The 15,620-nt window shown below is 40.3% G+C and overlaps 1 protein-coding gene across 2 annotated transcripts in view; it reads left to right on the forward strand.

Moving 5' to 3' along the window:
• The window catches only part of ppp1r12a (protein phosphatase 1, regulatory subunit 12A), a 58,166-nt gene that overhangs the window by 35,163 nt on the left and 7,383 nt on the right, over positions 1–15,620 (forward strand). The window contains exons 5-20 of one of the 2 annotated variants that reach the window (XM_080051206.1): positions 990–1,134; positions 1,235–1,309; positions 1,477–1,571; positions 1,784–1,938; positions 2,274–2,401; positions 4,711–5,019; positions 5,500–5,591; positions 6,314–6,427; positions 7,404–7,556; positions 8,928–9,053; positions 9,300–9,461; positions 10,726–10,816; positions 11,681–11,863; positions 12,372–12,531; positions 14,109–14,230; positions 14,439–14,501. In XM_080051206.1, the coding sequence (XP_079907332.1) occupies positions 990–1,134; positions 1,235–1,309; positions 1,477–1,571; positions 1,784–1,938; positions 2,274–2,401; positions 4,711–5,019; positions 5,500–5,591; positions 6,314–6,427; positions 7,404–7,556; positions 8,928–9,053; positions 9,300–9,461; positions 10,726–10,816; positions 11,681–11,863; positions 12,372–12,531; positions 14,109–14,230; positions 14,439–14,501 (2,173 nt within the window). The remainder of the gene's footprint in view (positions 1–989; positions 1,135–1,234; positions 1,310–1,476; positions 1,572–1,783; positions 1,939–2,273; positions 2,402–4,710; positions 5,020–5,499; positions 5,592–6,313; positions 6,428–7,403; positions 7,557–8,927; positions 9,054–9,299; positions 9,462–10,725; positions 10,817–11,680; positions 11,864–12,371; positions 12,532–14,108; positions 14,231–14,438; positions 14,502–15,620) is intronic. The other variant, XM_080051207.1, reaches the window with a different exon arrangement.

Consider the following 15,620-nt stretch of genomic DNA (forward strand, 5'->3'; position numbering starts at 1 on the left):
TCACAGCTAGTAATACAGAGGCAGTAAAGTCAATGTAAACTTGTTGTGTAGAGCCAGACCCATTTAAACGTTTGACCTGTAAGCATTTTTCTTACTTTCTTGCCAATGCATAGTCCCATAAAGAAAAGTTCCTGCACCAATTTTTGACAGTAAAAGTTCTAGAACAGTTAAATCTTCACCCTCCAATACATATCTAGCTCACATATCTCTGAATTATATTTAAAGAAGTGAAAAAACAAGTTATTCCTTTGTATATGCTGTGTATATTAACTCCCTAAAATCGGAATCAGCCCCACAAAAAATCCATATTGGTTGTGCCCTATTGATGTAAAAAATTCAACTCATTTATTGCTTGTTTTTTTTCTTAAAACCCTTTCATATACGTTGCAATTATATAGATACTATTACTACTCAAAACAGTGGTCAGTCCTAGCATCATGTTTTTCTTTGCTTAAGCCAAACATATCTCTCTGTCTCTGCTTCTGGTCAATGGGTTGTTCTAACATTGGTTTTATGGTCTGTATTGTAAATACAGAGCTACAGAGCTCAAGGATAGGAACTGCAGCCTCCTGTCCGTTTGGTCTGGGAAGCCAGCCAGCACACTTTTACTGCGACGGATAGCCTTAAAAATATCTGATGTTTGTTATATACTACCATATACAAAACAGGGTTCTAAATGTTTTCCCCATCATGGCAGAATGATGGGCTGAAATATTTACTGTTTCTATATCGGCCAAGCTCATCCTGCTTTTGTTTAGGAATGACTCAGATAGTTCAGATTATGTGTTCCATTTGTTATATTCCTGGGAGTGTGTATCTAATAATAAAAAAATCTGACCCCGCGGTTACAATGCTGACGCACTTTAATAAAGCTGAACCCTGGCAGCACCGTTTTAAACGATTAGTTTACGGAATCTAATCTGAGAAAAACCTGATTTGCTAACTCTCTCTCTCTCTCTCTCACAATCCCCCACTCTTCCATTGTGTAGGCTTTTAATCCAGGCTGGGTATGATGTAAATATTAAAGACTACGATGGCTGGACTCCTCTACACGCAGCTGCACACTGGGGCAAAGAGGAGGCCTGTAGGATACTGGTGGAGAATCTATGTGACATGGACCTCATTAATAAAATGGTATGTAAACTGTAATCCTCTAGAATTATGTCATTAAAGTGATGTGCTATCCATATTTTTTGGATTATCACATTTATTTATTGTTGGTCTTTCCCTTCAGGGCCAGACGGCTTTTGATGTATCCGATGAAGATGTTCTGGGATACTTAGAAGAACTACAAAAGAAACAAAATCTGGTAAGACAACAACGTGACTTTTCTCGTCATATTGGCAGAAAACGCACAAAGTTATAGCAGTTATTAATGGTGAAAAGATTGCAATTAATTCTGTAAAAAGCATTATGGAAACCTGGAATTGAGTGAAAATTTCAGAATTTTAAATTATTATTATTTTCTGCTTTCAGCTGATAGGCGACAAGAAAGATGTTAAGAAATCTCCTCTGATTGAAACGACGACCACCGGAGAGAACAACCAACAATCACTGAAACCACTCAAAAGGTAAGCGGCTTAACGTTGAAACAGGTCAATGAAAAGTGTACTATATTCATTTTAACCACATTTCAGCCATTTAATCACATGCATAAGAAAATAAACTGAATTTTTTGGTTGGTATATTTAATATTCCAGTTAATACTGATGCTGTGGTCAGATACTCACTCACTCACTCACTCACTCACTCACTCATGGTGTTATATATGTGTGCATTGCAGTAAAGAGACGCTGCTTCTGGAGCCAGAGAAACCGGCCCCACGCATCGAGACCTTAGAGCCGGAGAAGGTGGATGAGGAAGAGGAAGAGGGGAAGAAGGACGACTCTAGCTGCTCCAGTGAGGAAGAGGACGACGAAGATTCAGAGTCAGATGAAGGTGCTGTGCTTGTGTCTTTCTTTAGACGTCTCTGTTTGTGTGTGTCTCTGTCTGTGTGTGTGTGTATCTGTGTGTGTGTGTGAGAGTAAATCAGGTCTGCATCTTACAATTTTACTGGTTGTCAGTGAAATAACTAGCAAATATTTTGATAAGGCCTTTTTTAACACTGTCATAAAGGGGCACATTTAGATCAGTCTTCTTAATCTTAACATGATCATTACATAACATCGACATTTATTTTGCTGTAATACGTTTATTTTCAAAAAAAAAAAATCATTAAATGTTTTTTTGTTGACCCAGATTCTCACTTATTTCTTCTTCTTGACTTTTCCCAGACAAGAGCAAGCCCTCGGCATCGGTGAGCAGCAACAGCACGACGCCCGCCCCCTCCACCATCACTGTTTCATCTCCGACTACTAGCCCAACCCATCAGGTGTCGCCCCCCACTTCACCTGTAAAGAAGGTAACAATCTGGAGGACAGCCATTTTTTCTTGTTTATCATCCTACCACAACTGCAGCCACAGTTCTGGCATTTTTTGAAAATCAAACTGGGCAGCTTCCACACAAAGACGCAGTTGAAAAAACTATTTTCTCCCCCAAAAACTTTGAGTAGTAGCTAAACTAATGAAACTTTGTTCTACTGAGGCATGGCGATGTCTTGTTTATGTACACAAATCAGTAACAAAACAAAAAAAAACAAGCTCACCATCTATTTAGTTTTTCCTCCCACTTGAATACAGATCTAATTTCACAGCCGACTGGCGATGCTCGGAGGTTTTACATAAATGATTTTGCAGTTCTTATTCCCAGGGCCGTCACATAAATAGTTGTTCCCTGTTTGCGATTCACTCTTCATGATGTGGTACAATGAGCACACAAAGATAACAAATGTCAAGAGGCCCCCCCCAGAGAGAGAGAGAGAGAGACGGCGCTGACTGTTTCTCTGTGGCGTTTTATCAAAAACGGCGGACAATGATTTGTTCATTTTACGACTGTTGTGATACCAGTAGACTGGAGTAGTAAAACCAGGTCTTCCACCCCTTTCTCACTTTTGAGTCTGCTGCCCTCTGCTGGCTAAATGAGGCCAAGCATTTAACTACAGTTATTTTTGTCTCCAAGGGAATTTCAATTGGTTTGAACAAATACTCAAATATGGTATCAAGTTTAATTGTCGGGAAGCAATTTTAAAGTGATTAAAGTTAAGATATTTTACAACTGAAAATGAATTCCCTAAGATAAAATCTGTGACGCTCATTCCATCAAGTCTGTGATATAGGACACCAACCTAAAAGAATCCATCATCATTTCACACTCCTAAGTGCAGCCTAAATCTCTTTTCTGAATTTCCACCCTTTTTAGTATATGTCCTGTCGCTACCCCTATCCAACACTTTCTAAATGTTTTTGTTTTTTCTGCTTCATTCCGTTGCAATGTTCTCCTTGTTCCAATCCTTCCTTTGAAGCCTATAGCTCTCACACAATACAATGTCTTCTGTCTTAACAATGAGTGAGCAAAAACTTTAACATAAATGTGCAGTTTTTTTTGACAACTACCAAATGTTTTGTTGGTTCTGCCACTTATTCCAAGTGAGAATAATACAAATGGTAACCCTCCCCCTGGTTTGGCAGTAAGCATTGTGTGGTGTGACTAGGGCTTAAAAAAAAAAGAAAAAAAAAAACTATCCTTGCCATAAAGTGTGTGTGTTTCTTTTGCTGCTGCTTCTCTGTCTCATCCTTGGCTTTTTTTCTCTCTGTCTCAACCTCCTTCCCTCCCTCTATATATGTCCTTGGCTCTTTTGTCTTGGTTGGCTTTTTTTTAGTCTGATTGTATTACTCCCCTCATGCCTGTGGCGGAGCCAGGCTGTCCTGCATTGTGGCGTCAAGGCTTGCGCAAAACTGGCATTTCTCTAGGGCCCAAAAAACCTATGGTGAGGCGTTTGGTGTGTGCCACCGGAAGTTGTTCTCTCTCATCCTACATGCACCTGTGCACTGACCAAAAGTTACTTAACACCCCCCCCAATCCCCTAACCACTGCAGCCAGATTTTGGCGTTATCCCATACCGCTGATTTGCACTCATCCAACCCCTACACGGTGTTGTGTTCACTTGTACTCGACTGATGCACTGTCCTGATTGTGCTTTCACTGTATGTCTGTGTGGCTTCTGTTGTTGTTCTTTTTTAGTTGCTTGTCATCTTTTGGTAGTTTTTTTTTTTAATCTATACGTGGCCGTACCTGAAAACGTATCAACCAAGCAACAAATACCCAACAGGTTAAATTACTCTTTTATACTCATAACTCTCAGTTATTTAAAGTATAGCATTGAAAAAAAAGGCATTCTATCATCTGTGATATGAAAAGATTATACCCAGGCCATAATAAAAAGCAGTCATCACATTAGCTATGGCGGACGCTAAAATCATAATAGTGATAGTGTGTTGGTCAGCAGTGTAACCTGTATCTTGGTCACAGTAAGTGCTATTGTACAAAAGTGTTACTTAATTATCCTAATTTGAAGAAAAGTGTTTACTTTGGTCTAGCAATAGTAGTTGTGCATTTGAGTGACTGTACCTCTTAACTGGCATGCCCTTCCTTATTAAAAATGCTTGGGTTTTTCACATAAACTTAAACAGTGCAGCCCGGAGGAGATTAATCCAAACCGGTTTGGACCTGATTGACATTTTTTGTTACTCACTTAAAAAATTTCTTAACACCTTTTTTAAATTGGTTCTATTTTGTACATTAAACCGCTGCCCCTTGCCTCCCCTGCTCAGATCATTCAAACCACTCAGCCCGTTGCAAAGGTCTCCACTAAAACAACAACAGCAACAGCAGCAGCAACAGGAGCAACAACAGCAACAACAGCAACAACAGCAACAACAGCAACAACTACAGAGGATGACCGGAAGGACGAGTCTCCGGCGTCATGGCGACTGGGTCTGAGGAAGACGGGTAGCTACGGAGCGCTGGCGGAGATCACAGCCACTAAGGAAGCCCAGAGGGAGAAGGACACCACCGGGGTGATGCGTTCAGCTTCAAGCCCTCGCCTCTCCTCTTCCCTGGACAACAAAGACAAAGAGAAGGTCAACAACACACATTCTGTTTTTTTTTTGTTTGTTTTTTCAGTTATTGTTAATGTCTCTTAGAACAATGGGTCATCACTAATGTCCGGAGAAATATGCACATAAACCAATTAGTGAAAGCTATTCAGAAATATAGAAATTACTTTTCCATACAAGTAAAGTAAAAGCAATGTAATATGTAGAAGTAATTGTCATTTCCTCACGATCTGCTTACCTGTACGCACTGTGTGTGCAAACGGAAAATAAATCCAGCACAGGCTCTGTAAACTTGCATGTTGCTAGCTACGGCCTCCCTTTTGTTTACATACCAGCAGTGAGTTTACAGAGTCTAGGCTATGTTTTCGTGTGGGGAGTTATTTTAACAACAAACATTCTCCAGAATCGCTGACTCCACTTCCTAACACAGTTTTAGGGATATTTGACAACTATTCCATTACTTTTCGTCACTCATAGGACTTCTCTTCATTCTTCTCACTACAGGAAAGGGACAAAGGGACCAGGCTTGCCTACGTGGCCCCCACCATCCCCAGGAGACTGGCCAGTACTTCAGACATCGACGAGAAGGAAAACAGGTGAAGCCCCAGAGTCCAAAACAGCTCTGTATAAAACATGCACTGGCATGAGCGGCTACTGCTGCCCACTGCTGTGTGTTGCAGGCAGTAAAACAGACCTCACTGCTATGCATGGTGTGTGCTGCCACAATAAACTGTCTTTTGATTAGGTTATGTAGTGTAGCAATGGATATGCTAGACTTTAAAATTTGTAGAAAACTGGCAGATTTCAAAGTGAAGAGAGCAAAGTTTAAAGTTGCACTATGTAACTTTGGGTGTGTCAGAGAAGTGAAGATTTTCTAAAGTATATTCTCCTAACTGAATAAACAAACTCTCCTCACAGGAAAATGTGATCCCTGGAACACTGTTTGAAGTTAGAAAGCTTCCTTAAAAAGTAACTGTTTCACTGTTTTTGTTTACAAAACATATTCTAGTTTTACGCTTGGTTCCAGGTTCCTCAAAATAATTTGGAATTATGATGATGGAATTATTCAATACTGAGAATTACATGTAGAGTAAATATGTTTTCTAAACTCACTTTAGGCTCTGCAAATGTAAACAAATCCCCCTTCTCTGAAACTGCATACTGCACCTTTTTAAAGGGGAAAGACCCACCTAGTATCTATAAAAAAAGGATTAGAGTTGAGTAGAGCTGGTAATATGTTAATGGTGAAAGCGTCATCCATCAGTCCCTGCTTGTGGAGGTTCCCAGGGTACTATAATGTGGCTTGTGGATTTTCCAGGGACTCTACTCCTCTGATACGTAGCGGCTCATACACCCGGCGACGCTGGGACGACGACCTAAAGAACAGTGAAGGAAGTGCCTCCACCAACCGAACCCCCAGCTACCAGCGCAGGTTAGGCCTCAACATGGGACCTGTCCTATCTAATCTGACCTATTTCTATCTATTATGAGGCTTGAGCTGTATAATGTTGGAACTAAAAACCCACTGTTTAGATAGCAGTGATAGGCGTTTATCTATCATCTCCTGTATACATTTTATTTGCTTGGAATTTAGTCATCAAGAGATATGTACGTACATGCTTCTCCCATGCACAGCAGCAGCTATACTGAGAAAGCTTTTTCTCTATCACTGGCTCAGTGTTTGTTGCATGACTCTACCTGTCCTGTCAGGTTGCAGTGCCACTGAGTTGTTTTTTCTATGCATTACTCAGACATTTTAACGAGCCTACATACCTGGCTGACTCAAAAAAATCAAATTTTCTCATGTTTGGCAATGGCACAACAACCTGGGCATGGACTTATGTTGCATTCATGTCTTATGGGGAAAAATACAGGATGTAAGTTCTTAAGTTGAAATACCTATGTTTCTCTAAGTTTAACAGTGGAGTCAGTGATTCAGGAGAACGCATGTTGTCAAATCACTTATTGCCAAAATCAGTGAATATCTCCTCACGATGTGTGCGCTGAAAAAATAAATATTGTGTTATTACACAGCCTATGCTCTGTAAACTGGCATGTAAACAAAGGGGGGTAGCCATTGGCTAGCAGGAGATATTCACTGATTTTGACAGTGAACAAACATTTCCAGGTTCGCTACACTAGGAAAAAAAAGCAATAATAATTTTTTTGAACAAAAAAATCCTAAATGGATGGCAGCTCCAGATACGAATTAACTCATAAACACTTCCCTGTCATTGCTTTCAATTGTCCAGTCAACATCTACTCCCATATGACATGAATGCACCAATAGCGTGCAAAGCTTAATAGTGTTAAATATGAATGTTACTTTGACTGTATATCTGTGTTTGCCTGTGTGTGTGTGCGTCCACCGCTAACATGCCTCTCCCGCCTGCCCCCCACACTGCCAGCACCTCCCACACGCTAGCACTAGGGCGGAGCGGCAGCACGCGGGACGTGCCAGCCAAGTCTTCGTCCACCTCCAGCTTGGAACCTAACACCTGTAATACTAAACCCTGGCAGCCACCCACCTCCCACTACCTGTCTGACAGAATTTACCGCAGGTACACAACACCAAGCCTTTAACGGGGGGCAACACCATCCACCTGACTGTCCTCCTCTCTGACCGCAAGTCTCTGTTCTACCTTGCTGTCTGGGACTCGTCTTTTTACATATAATGTCCAAATGATGAATCAAGAGGATGCCGTTTTTTTTTTTATTGTGTAGATTCAGAACTAGTCTCTTGATGAAGTCTAGTTTATCACTTTGATCAATGTACTTCAATCAAGTAGCGATTTTCAATGATTTTCAATTTACCCAGTAAACTTGTCAAGCTTTATACTTTGATCTTGGTAGGAAATCATTTGATTATTCGTGATTTATAATTTTTTTAATTGACAGGTCTGCAAAACATGAAAATGGAGATCATCAAATAATATCCCGTGACACTGATGCACTATAAGTTCAGCTTAATATTCATCGAACAGCAGTGTTTACAATTTCCTTCCTAATTAATTGTCATTGTAGCACTAATGCTAGAGAATCTAACAAACCCCTTAACCTTCCTGAAAGAACTATGCGTTTTTCAATTAAACATTGGTCCACTCAGTCGTCCCACAATAGTTAGTTGACACAAATGAATACTTATCAACACTATGACTGTATTAAACCTATGTGTTATAGGCCTGATTGACCTCTTTTCTTTTTTTCTTTCTTATAATACATGCAATGACATCATTACTAGCAGTAGAGACAAAGGGTTAAATTCAAACTCACTTTTTACAACCTATGTTCTAAACCTTTGCTGCTATCAATAATTGAATAAAGCATAGGTGTCTCCTGCCTTACGTTTAATGCTTAACGGTATCAGAAGAAACATGGCAGGTTGTCTTTCGATCTCGGTTTGTAATCATATAAATACACTATATACCATTTGATTAAAAACTGTGTTTACCCATCCTCACACATTTATATCTATTTTCCCCTTCAAATAATACAATCACAAAGTTGATAAAATTATTAGCTCATGACACCAATTCTGATCACCTCAGTTAGTAATCACTGATAATTAAAGGCCTACTTCACCGGTTTGAATATGAAGGCGTATTGAATTCTGAGATCCTATGTAGTATAAATGTGCAAAAATAAATAAAATCGGTTCATCCTTTAAGTATTTTTCGATCAACATTCTAGCTGGGATCACAAAGCTGTATTTGTGACTCTTCTGTATTTTATTTTATTTTATTTTATTTTATTTTATTTTATTTTATTTTATTTTATTTTATTTTATTTTATTTTGATCACATATATACACACCATTGCATACATGCCAGTTAAAGTTAAAGTTGTCATCTTAATTTATACATTGACACCGACAGAAAAGGTTAGGGTTGAAGCGCTTTGCTTATTCTGTCTTAAAACGTTTGTCCCTCCAGTTCCAGCTCCTCCACGGTGACCCCCTCTACAACCAGCACCACCTCCTCCTCCGTTACCTCGCCGACGGGCCACCGCAGCCTGGGCTCCTCCTCCACACGCTCTGGCTCCACCAGTCTCACCAGCAGGTAACATGAGCACACACACAATGACATCTAAAAAAAAATAAAGTAAAAAAATAATCTGATCAAATCAATGTGACACGATCAGCCTGCAGATAAGAAAATGCATAGAAATAAACCTTATAGTAATGTGGATGGTGCTTATAATTCCTGCACATTTCTCAGTCTTTTCTAATTACATTTTTTATAATAATAGCAAAATGCTAATCAAGTGTCTCTTCCTAAAATGCAATTGTGTGTGTGTGTACACAGGTACTGGTCAGAGGAGAGTGCAGAGAAGGACAAGGAGAAGGAGTCTGCTGCGGTCATCCCCACTATAAACACTGGCTCTACTACAACCACCACGTCCACCACTACCACCACCGGCATATCTAGCACTAACCCACTTACTGGCACTGGCCCTGAGCGACGCAGGTAACAGACAGACAGACAGACAGACAGACACCTTCCTTCTACCTTTATAACCCATGCATCTTTCAATGTTAAAAAGTTAATTTTTATTTGCCGTATATATGCATTTAGTTCGATTTTTTTAAATGCTGGAGAAAAGACTAGCCCTTTTTTTTTATTACATTTTGTTTTACTAACTGTACTGATTTGCTATATTTAATAATACAATATTAAGTTCAAATCCCAGTTATGGGATGAAACATTAATCATGTAAGCAGCTCCAAGGGAGGAAGACTATAGCAGTACATATTGGCATTAGACTTCAAAGCCCTCCCATCAGTCAAACAGTAACCCGGATGCATTTCCTCTGTTTGAGAACCGGGTGTGTCATCTCTTCAACTACACAAAGTGTGAAGGGGAAGAGAGAGTTACTGTCTTTGAGAGTTTGTGTCTGTCTGTAAGAGAAGGAAGCATGTGAGAGTTTGTCACGGAAAAGCGTGTGTGTGTGATGAGTGGGGTCGAGTGCATGTCTTCCTGTTTGTGTTGCTGAAAGAAGCCACCTGTTATGGTGGGAGTGGGGCAGGCAGGGCTGTTCTAAAGCAACTTCTCCTTATAAGGAAAATGGGCAGAAGCTGCACCATTTTTCCTCAAGGCTATAGCTGCTCCACATTACATTGAATGAGTTCATAGGCATTCTCCTCAATGAGAGAAAGTGCTAGAATAGCTCACTGCTTGTTAAAGCCTGATACTGTTATAGCAAAAAGGTTAAAAACACAAATTAGAATCCGATTTGAAGGTTCACATATTGTTTTAAGCTTGATCTTCTGATATTTTTCAAGGAATATCCTGCTTCAAATACATCTTCATTACAGGAAATCCTGTTCCACTAACATTTCTTGACACAGATAGCTTTTTTCACATTCAAATCATTCCACACATGTCCTGTAAAAGCTGTGTAGTAGTTTATTAGCTCCAGTTTTGGCCACGTTGCAGCTCCACTCCACTCAATCGCTTTACTCTGAAGTATTTATTGTTTCGGGGAGAGCGTTTATTTTCTCACTTTCCCCAGCTGTAATTGGAGCAGCCAAGCCACCTCATGTAACCTTAAGGCACTATAATAACATGCACAACAATGACATGGGATATCTTGATAAGAATGACATGGGATATCTTGACAGTTTCCCCCATCCAAACAATTGTCTAATGCTAAAGATGTTATTGTTTTTGTTTGCTCTTATTGCTAAATGATTAACCTTTGTTTCTTTTCTTGTGTCTTTGTTTATCTCAGGTCATACCTGACGCCAGTGAGAGACGAGGAGTCAGAGTCCCAGAGGAAAGCTCGCTCCAGACAGGCTCGACAATCAAGGAGGTCCACCCAGGTTAGTTCAACTAAATCACAGGGATATGTTAAAAATGAAAGGTGCACCATGCAGTTTCAGTGGAGGGGGACATATTTTCCCTACATATAATTCTTACTATTGAATAATTCTAAATTCTGAATAAGACTAGAACATGTTTGTAAACCAAACTGTGGGCCCTGCTGCTGTAAACAACAACAGTGAAACAGTAACTTTTTAGAAAACAGAGTTCCAGTGATCGCATTTTCCTGTGAGGAAAGCTTATTTATTCAGTTATGAGAATACACCTTATGAAAATGTACACTTCTCTGACACACCCAAAGTTACCAAGTGCACCTTTAACATTCCACTGTAAAGCTCACTCTTTTTTATTATATATAAACTACCAAAAATGAAAGTGGAGTCCCACATTATATCAACATGTTATCCCTGGTTTGCATCATGGTTGTATAGCAATAGACTTATGTTTAAATACATGCTGTTGGAGACCATCCCGGTTGAGACACCACGGTGTGTGTACACAGGCAGCACTTAACGTCAAGGCTCGTTCAAGGAGCTGAGCATTTTAACGAGCTGACATAATCTGAGCTCATCCTCTCCCCAAACCGTGCCAACCAGTTTTTAAAATTTACGAGACTAAAAGACTGTTGACTTTAACTGTAGTCTCTGACTTTACAAGCTGACATGATCTTAGCTCATCTAAACCATGCTGATGAGTTTCAAATGTTATGACACGAAAATAAAACATTGTAAAGCACCGATTAGACTATTGACGTACACTGCAGAGCCAGTGTAACTAATAAGATTTTGGTAATAGAAAAATAAAATCAAATTTATCCATCAAGGCATTTGAGAGACTCACTGTATATTTTCCTCTTCATCCAGGGTGTGACTCTGACTGACCTGCAAGAGGCAGAGAAAACCATCGACCGGACCCGCCCGCTAAAGACCAGAGAGGAGGAGAAGGAGGAGAGAGAGAAGCAGGACAAAGAGAAGCAGCAGGAGGAGAAGAAAGAGACGGAGACCAAGGAAGATGATTACCGATCAAAGTATCGCAGCTTCGAAGAGGTGAATATCTGCCCGGGGGCTTTTTCCCCCAAAGATAGATCACTGTATATTCACCTGTAATCTACAGCTTCAGTATTTGATAGTACACATTGTCCTTATCTCCCCATCTTTATTTATTTATAATCTTTATTTAACCAGGAGAAACCCATTGAAAATAATAATCTCTTTTTCATAGGTGACCTGGCTAAGACAGGCAGCAGCATAATAAAAGCAGATGGTTACATACCAGATACATATCGTTTGCTGTTTCATTTTTATGATCAGAGGAAAAATGAGACTGTTTCAGAAATATTTAAAGGTTCCTCGAAGCGCCTTTTTTATTAGAGCTAAAATAAAGCAAAGCAATTCACATTAAATCGTTTCAAAAGAGCCATTTTTGTAACCAGGAAGATTAATTGAAACCACTGACATCTTAAAGAATCTGCCTCCATTTCTTTCATTTTGGACTTAAAAGCACTTAACAAGATGAATTGATCTAAGTCTCTTCTTCTTCTCTCTCCCTCCCAAGCGCTACCGGCCCTCGTCCTCTTCTTCAGGTCTTTCCTCAGTCAGCACTGGCTCCACCCCGTCCTACTCCAGCAGCACACTGTCCTCCAGCTCTCTCAACAGGCCCAACAGTCTGACTGGCATCACCTCCTACAGCCGCTCATCCAGAGACACGGAAAAGGGTCAGTAGCTTGTCAAATTAGTTAGTGTTTGGTTTTTTTTCTCGCACAAATGAATGGATTATCTACAATTCCATACGAACCTTTGACTTTTACACACAGCTTTTATGTATGGCCTAAAATTCTAAAGGAGAAGTAAGTGATTTGGTCCTTTTTAGCGATGGAGAGCAGCGAGTCATCATTCACCGGCACAAAGACCCACCTCTTTTTAGCGCTCTGTCTCCTGATTGGATCAAACGAGCGGGACACTCAATATTTTAACTGCCAATTACTGCGATGCTGAATGACCTGTGTTATGAACTGTGCATACCGTTGATTGCTGTATGAATATAAAGTGATCTAACATGTTTATTAAAAAAATATATCACTTATTTCTCCAGTTAAAAACGGGTTCTTGTAGTGGTGCAGAGTTTTAATCTAAATGTGAAGCGAATCTTTTGAAAGTCGTAAAAAAAAAAATCATTAGGTGCGTTTCCATCAAGTTGTTGGAGCGAATAAACTCCACTAGTTTGGTCTGAAGATGGCGCTATAGGCAACGTACCGTAGCATAGAAAAAAACTAGAGATGAGAAACCCCAAACAAATCAAGCATGGGGAGAGGTCTGCATGGAATTGATTTAATTTGGGCAAGTTGTTATTCTTCTTTCAATGAAGTTAGTATTTGCTATTTTTTACTGCTAGCTGGAGACATTATCCAGAGATTATGATGTATACAGTGGCAGCAAGGGAAATACGAAGACGACACACAGAAGTTAAAAACCACCTCAAACGAGTTGCGAATTAGAGGATTTATTTTGTCAAATTCCGACTAATCTCGTCTCCACAGGTCCACGACATTCACTCGGGCAAACTGCCACATGCTTATTAAGAGCCATTGAAACATAAAAAGGGATTGAGTTGCCCCTTGTCTAAATGAAGTAGCTTCTTTTCTTCACATATAAATCCATGAAGGATCCCTGGGAAACGAGCAGGCAGCTTCAGTCTGTTCAGCTGAAGTTTAGGAAACACTGACTGCTTTGTTCTCCCACCACCAAAAGCACTTTTTTTTTCTTTTTTTTTTTTCTCTTTCTCTGAACTTGAGCCAAGTCCAAGTTGTTGTCCTCACTGGGCCTTTGCAAAGTCAAATCATTGCTTGGTTTAAACCTGCATGTTTCTCTTCCTCTCTTTAGAGTCCTTGTTAGGATAACTGTACAGGCACTCGCACACTGTTTTGGTCAAATTAATTGGGATCAAATTGTGTTCTGGGGAAATATTGGCCGGGGGTCAAAAAGCGGATGATTGAAGAGATGTACAAAAGAAATCGGATGCTATCGTCACATCGGCTCATTTTCATCCTCTTTCAAACGCAAACTCGTGCGTTGAATGCATATTGAACAATGCCGCTAGTCTTATCCCCTTTTTTATGAGTTTATCAAAGTAAAGTTATGCTACATACAATATCACAGTGTTCACTGTAAATAATTCAACATTGTTTACACTGTTGCTTTTCTCATCCTCATTTGGCTCTTTTTCATTTGGCTGCGATATCACCTATGTATGAACATGTCCTTAACCCTCTCGTCCCTCTTCTTTGATGGACAGAATTGGACAAACGGGAGGAGGAGAAGGAGGGAGAGGACAAGTCTCAGCCCCGCTCCATCCGGGATCGCAGGCGGCCCCGCGAGAAGAGACGCTCCACCGGGGTCTCCTTCTGGACACAGGATGTAAGGGGCTTTTTGCACTTCAATCATTGGTATTTTTAATAGCATTCTTAATGAGGTGAAGCTCTTTAGGACACTTGCCCCCCTACCCTTATTCTTCCCTCTTTTGATCATGTGGATATTTTGGAGCCACAAGTCATGTTTAACCATCCTATCTGTGCCATTTCTCTTTTCCTTTCTTTTTTTTCTTCTTTTTTCTGTCTTGTCCTAGGGTGAGGAGATTGACCCTGACCAGCAGTCGGACTCGGAGGGCAGCACCAAGGGAGAGCCAACGGTACACACACACACACACACACACACACACACACACTAGATAATAAGGCTGACTTTTAAGCAGGACCCTTCCAGCTGGCCAACTCTAGTAGCCTTTTGATATTTATTATTCTGTGCCTTTTTACAGCGAGGATTTCCTCCCCTTCCCCACTTATCTTTTCCTTTTGCAGCCTTAGAATTTGTATTGTCCCCCTTAGCCACTCCCCTTTCCATCATCTGGTGATTGTCTGCAGGTCGCCGCGGTGACCTTGCAAACCAAAAAGTAGACCCAACTATAGATAAGAGAGTTATTGAAATACATGCAGGCCTTACAAAGGAGAGGAAGTCACTGGGGTCAAAGCACAGACTTTCATACAATGGCGGATATTTCTTTTTCAAATTTTCAGATAAGATTTAAGAGGAACCCTCAGTGTTTGCTTTTTATGTATATGAAAGTACAGACAGCAAGACTTTTAAGCAGTGATAAGCTTAATAAACAAAGTACAAGTGTATTCAACCACATGTCCAGTCCCTGATATAGAAAGGGATGCACTTTTGAATCCAAGTGCTGTGAGAAAAAAAAAACAGTCTCATCGGGGCAGTATAAAGGGTGGAGCTGAAACAGAGCACCAACTAGGAAACACAAGCAATTATCTTTGTGGACATACAGGAAACACTTTCAAGTCTCTTCCTTTTCCAGCCTGGCACTCCCACATTTAAAGCAAAAAAAAATGATGTAATGCAGGTTTGGTAGGGGATATTTTTCTTTCTTTTTAACAGACCCTTTTAAAGAGTCTACAGTGTGGCTTGTATCCATCTCCAGTGATGCATTGAACGGTGCAAACTTAGCTGGCTGGTGATCTGATCAGTGTGTTGACCAGTATGTAGATAGTTTTGGGACCACTCCACTCAGACTGTGTAGGGTTGTTGTTGCGTCTCTGCCTTAAGAGGAAGCTGACTGTATATAACTGGAAGCTCTAACCCTCCGACCTGACCTCCATATCTGATGTCTGGCAACATTCAAAGTAGAGCTCGAGGCACTGGCTGGCATAGCAGCTGCTTAGGAATAAGTCTGTGTGTGTGTTTGTATGCGGCACTGTGTGTGTGTGTGTGTGTGTGTGTAGGAGGCTGTTTGCAAAAG

This window comes from Ammodytes marinus (assembly GCF_949987685.1).
Source record: "Ammodytes marinus genome assembly, chromosome: 22".
In the NCBI taxonomy this organism is placed as follows: Eukaryota; Metazoa; Chordata; class Actinopteri; order Uranoscopiformes; family Ammodytidae; genus Ammodytes; species Ammodytes marinus.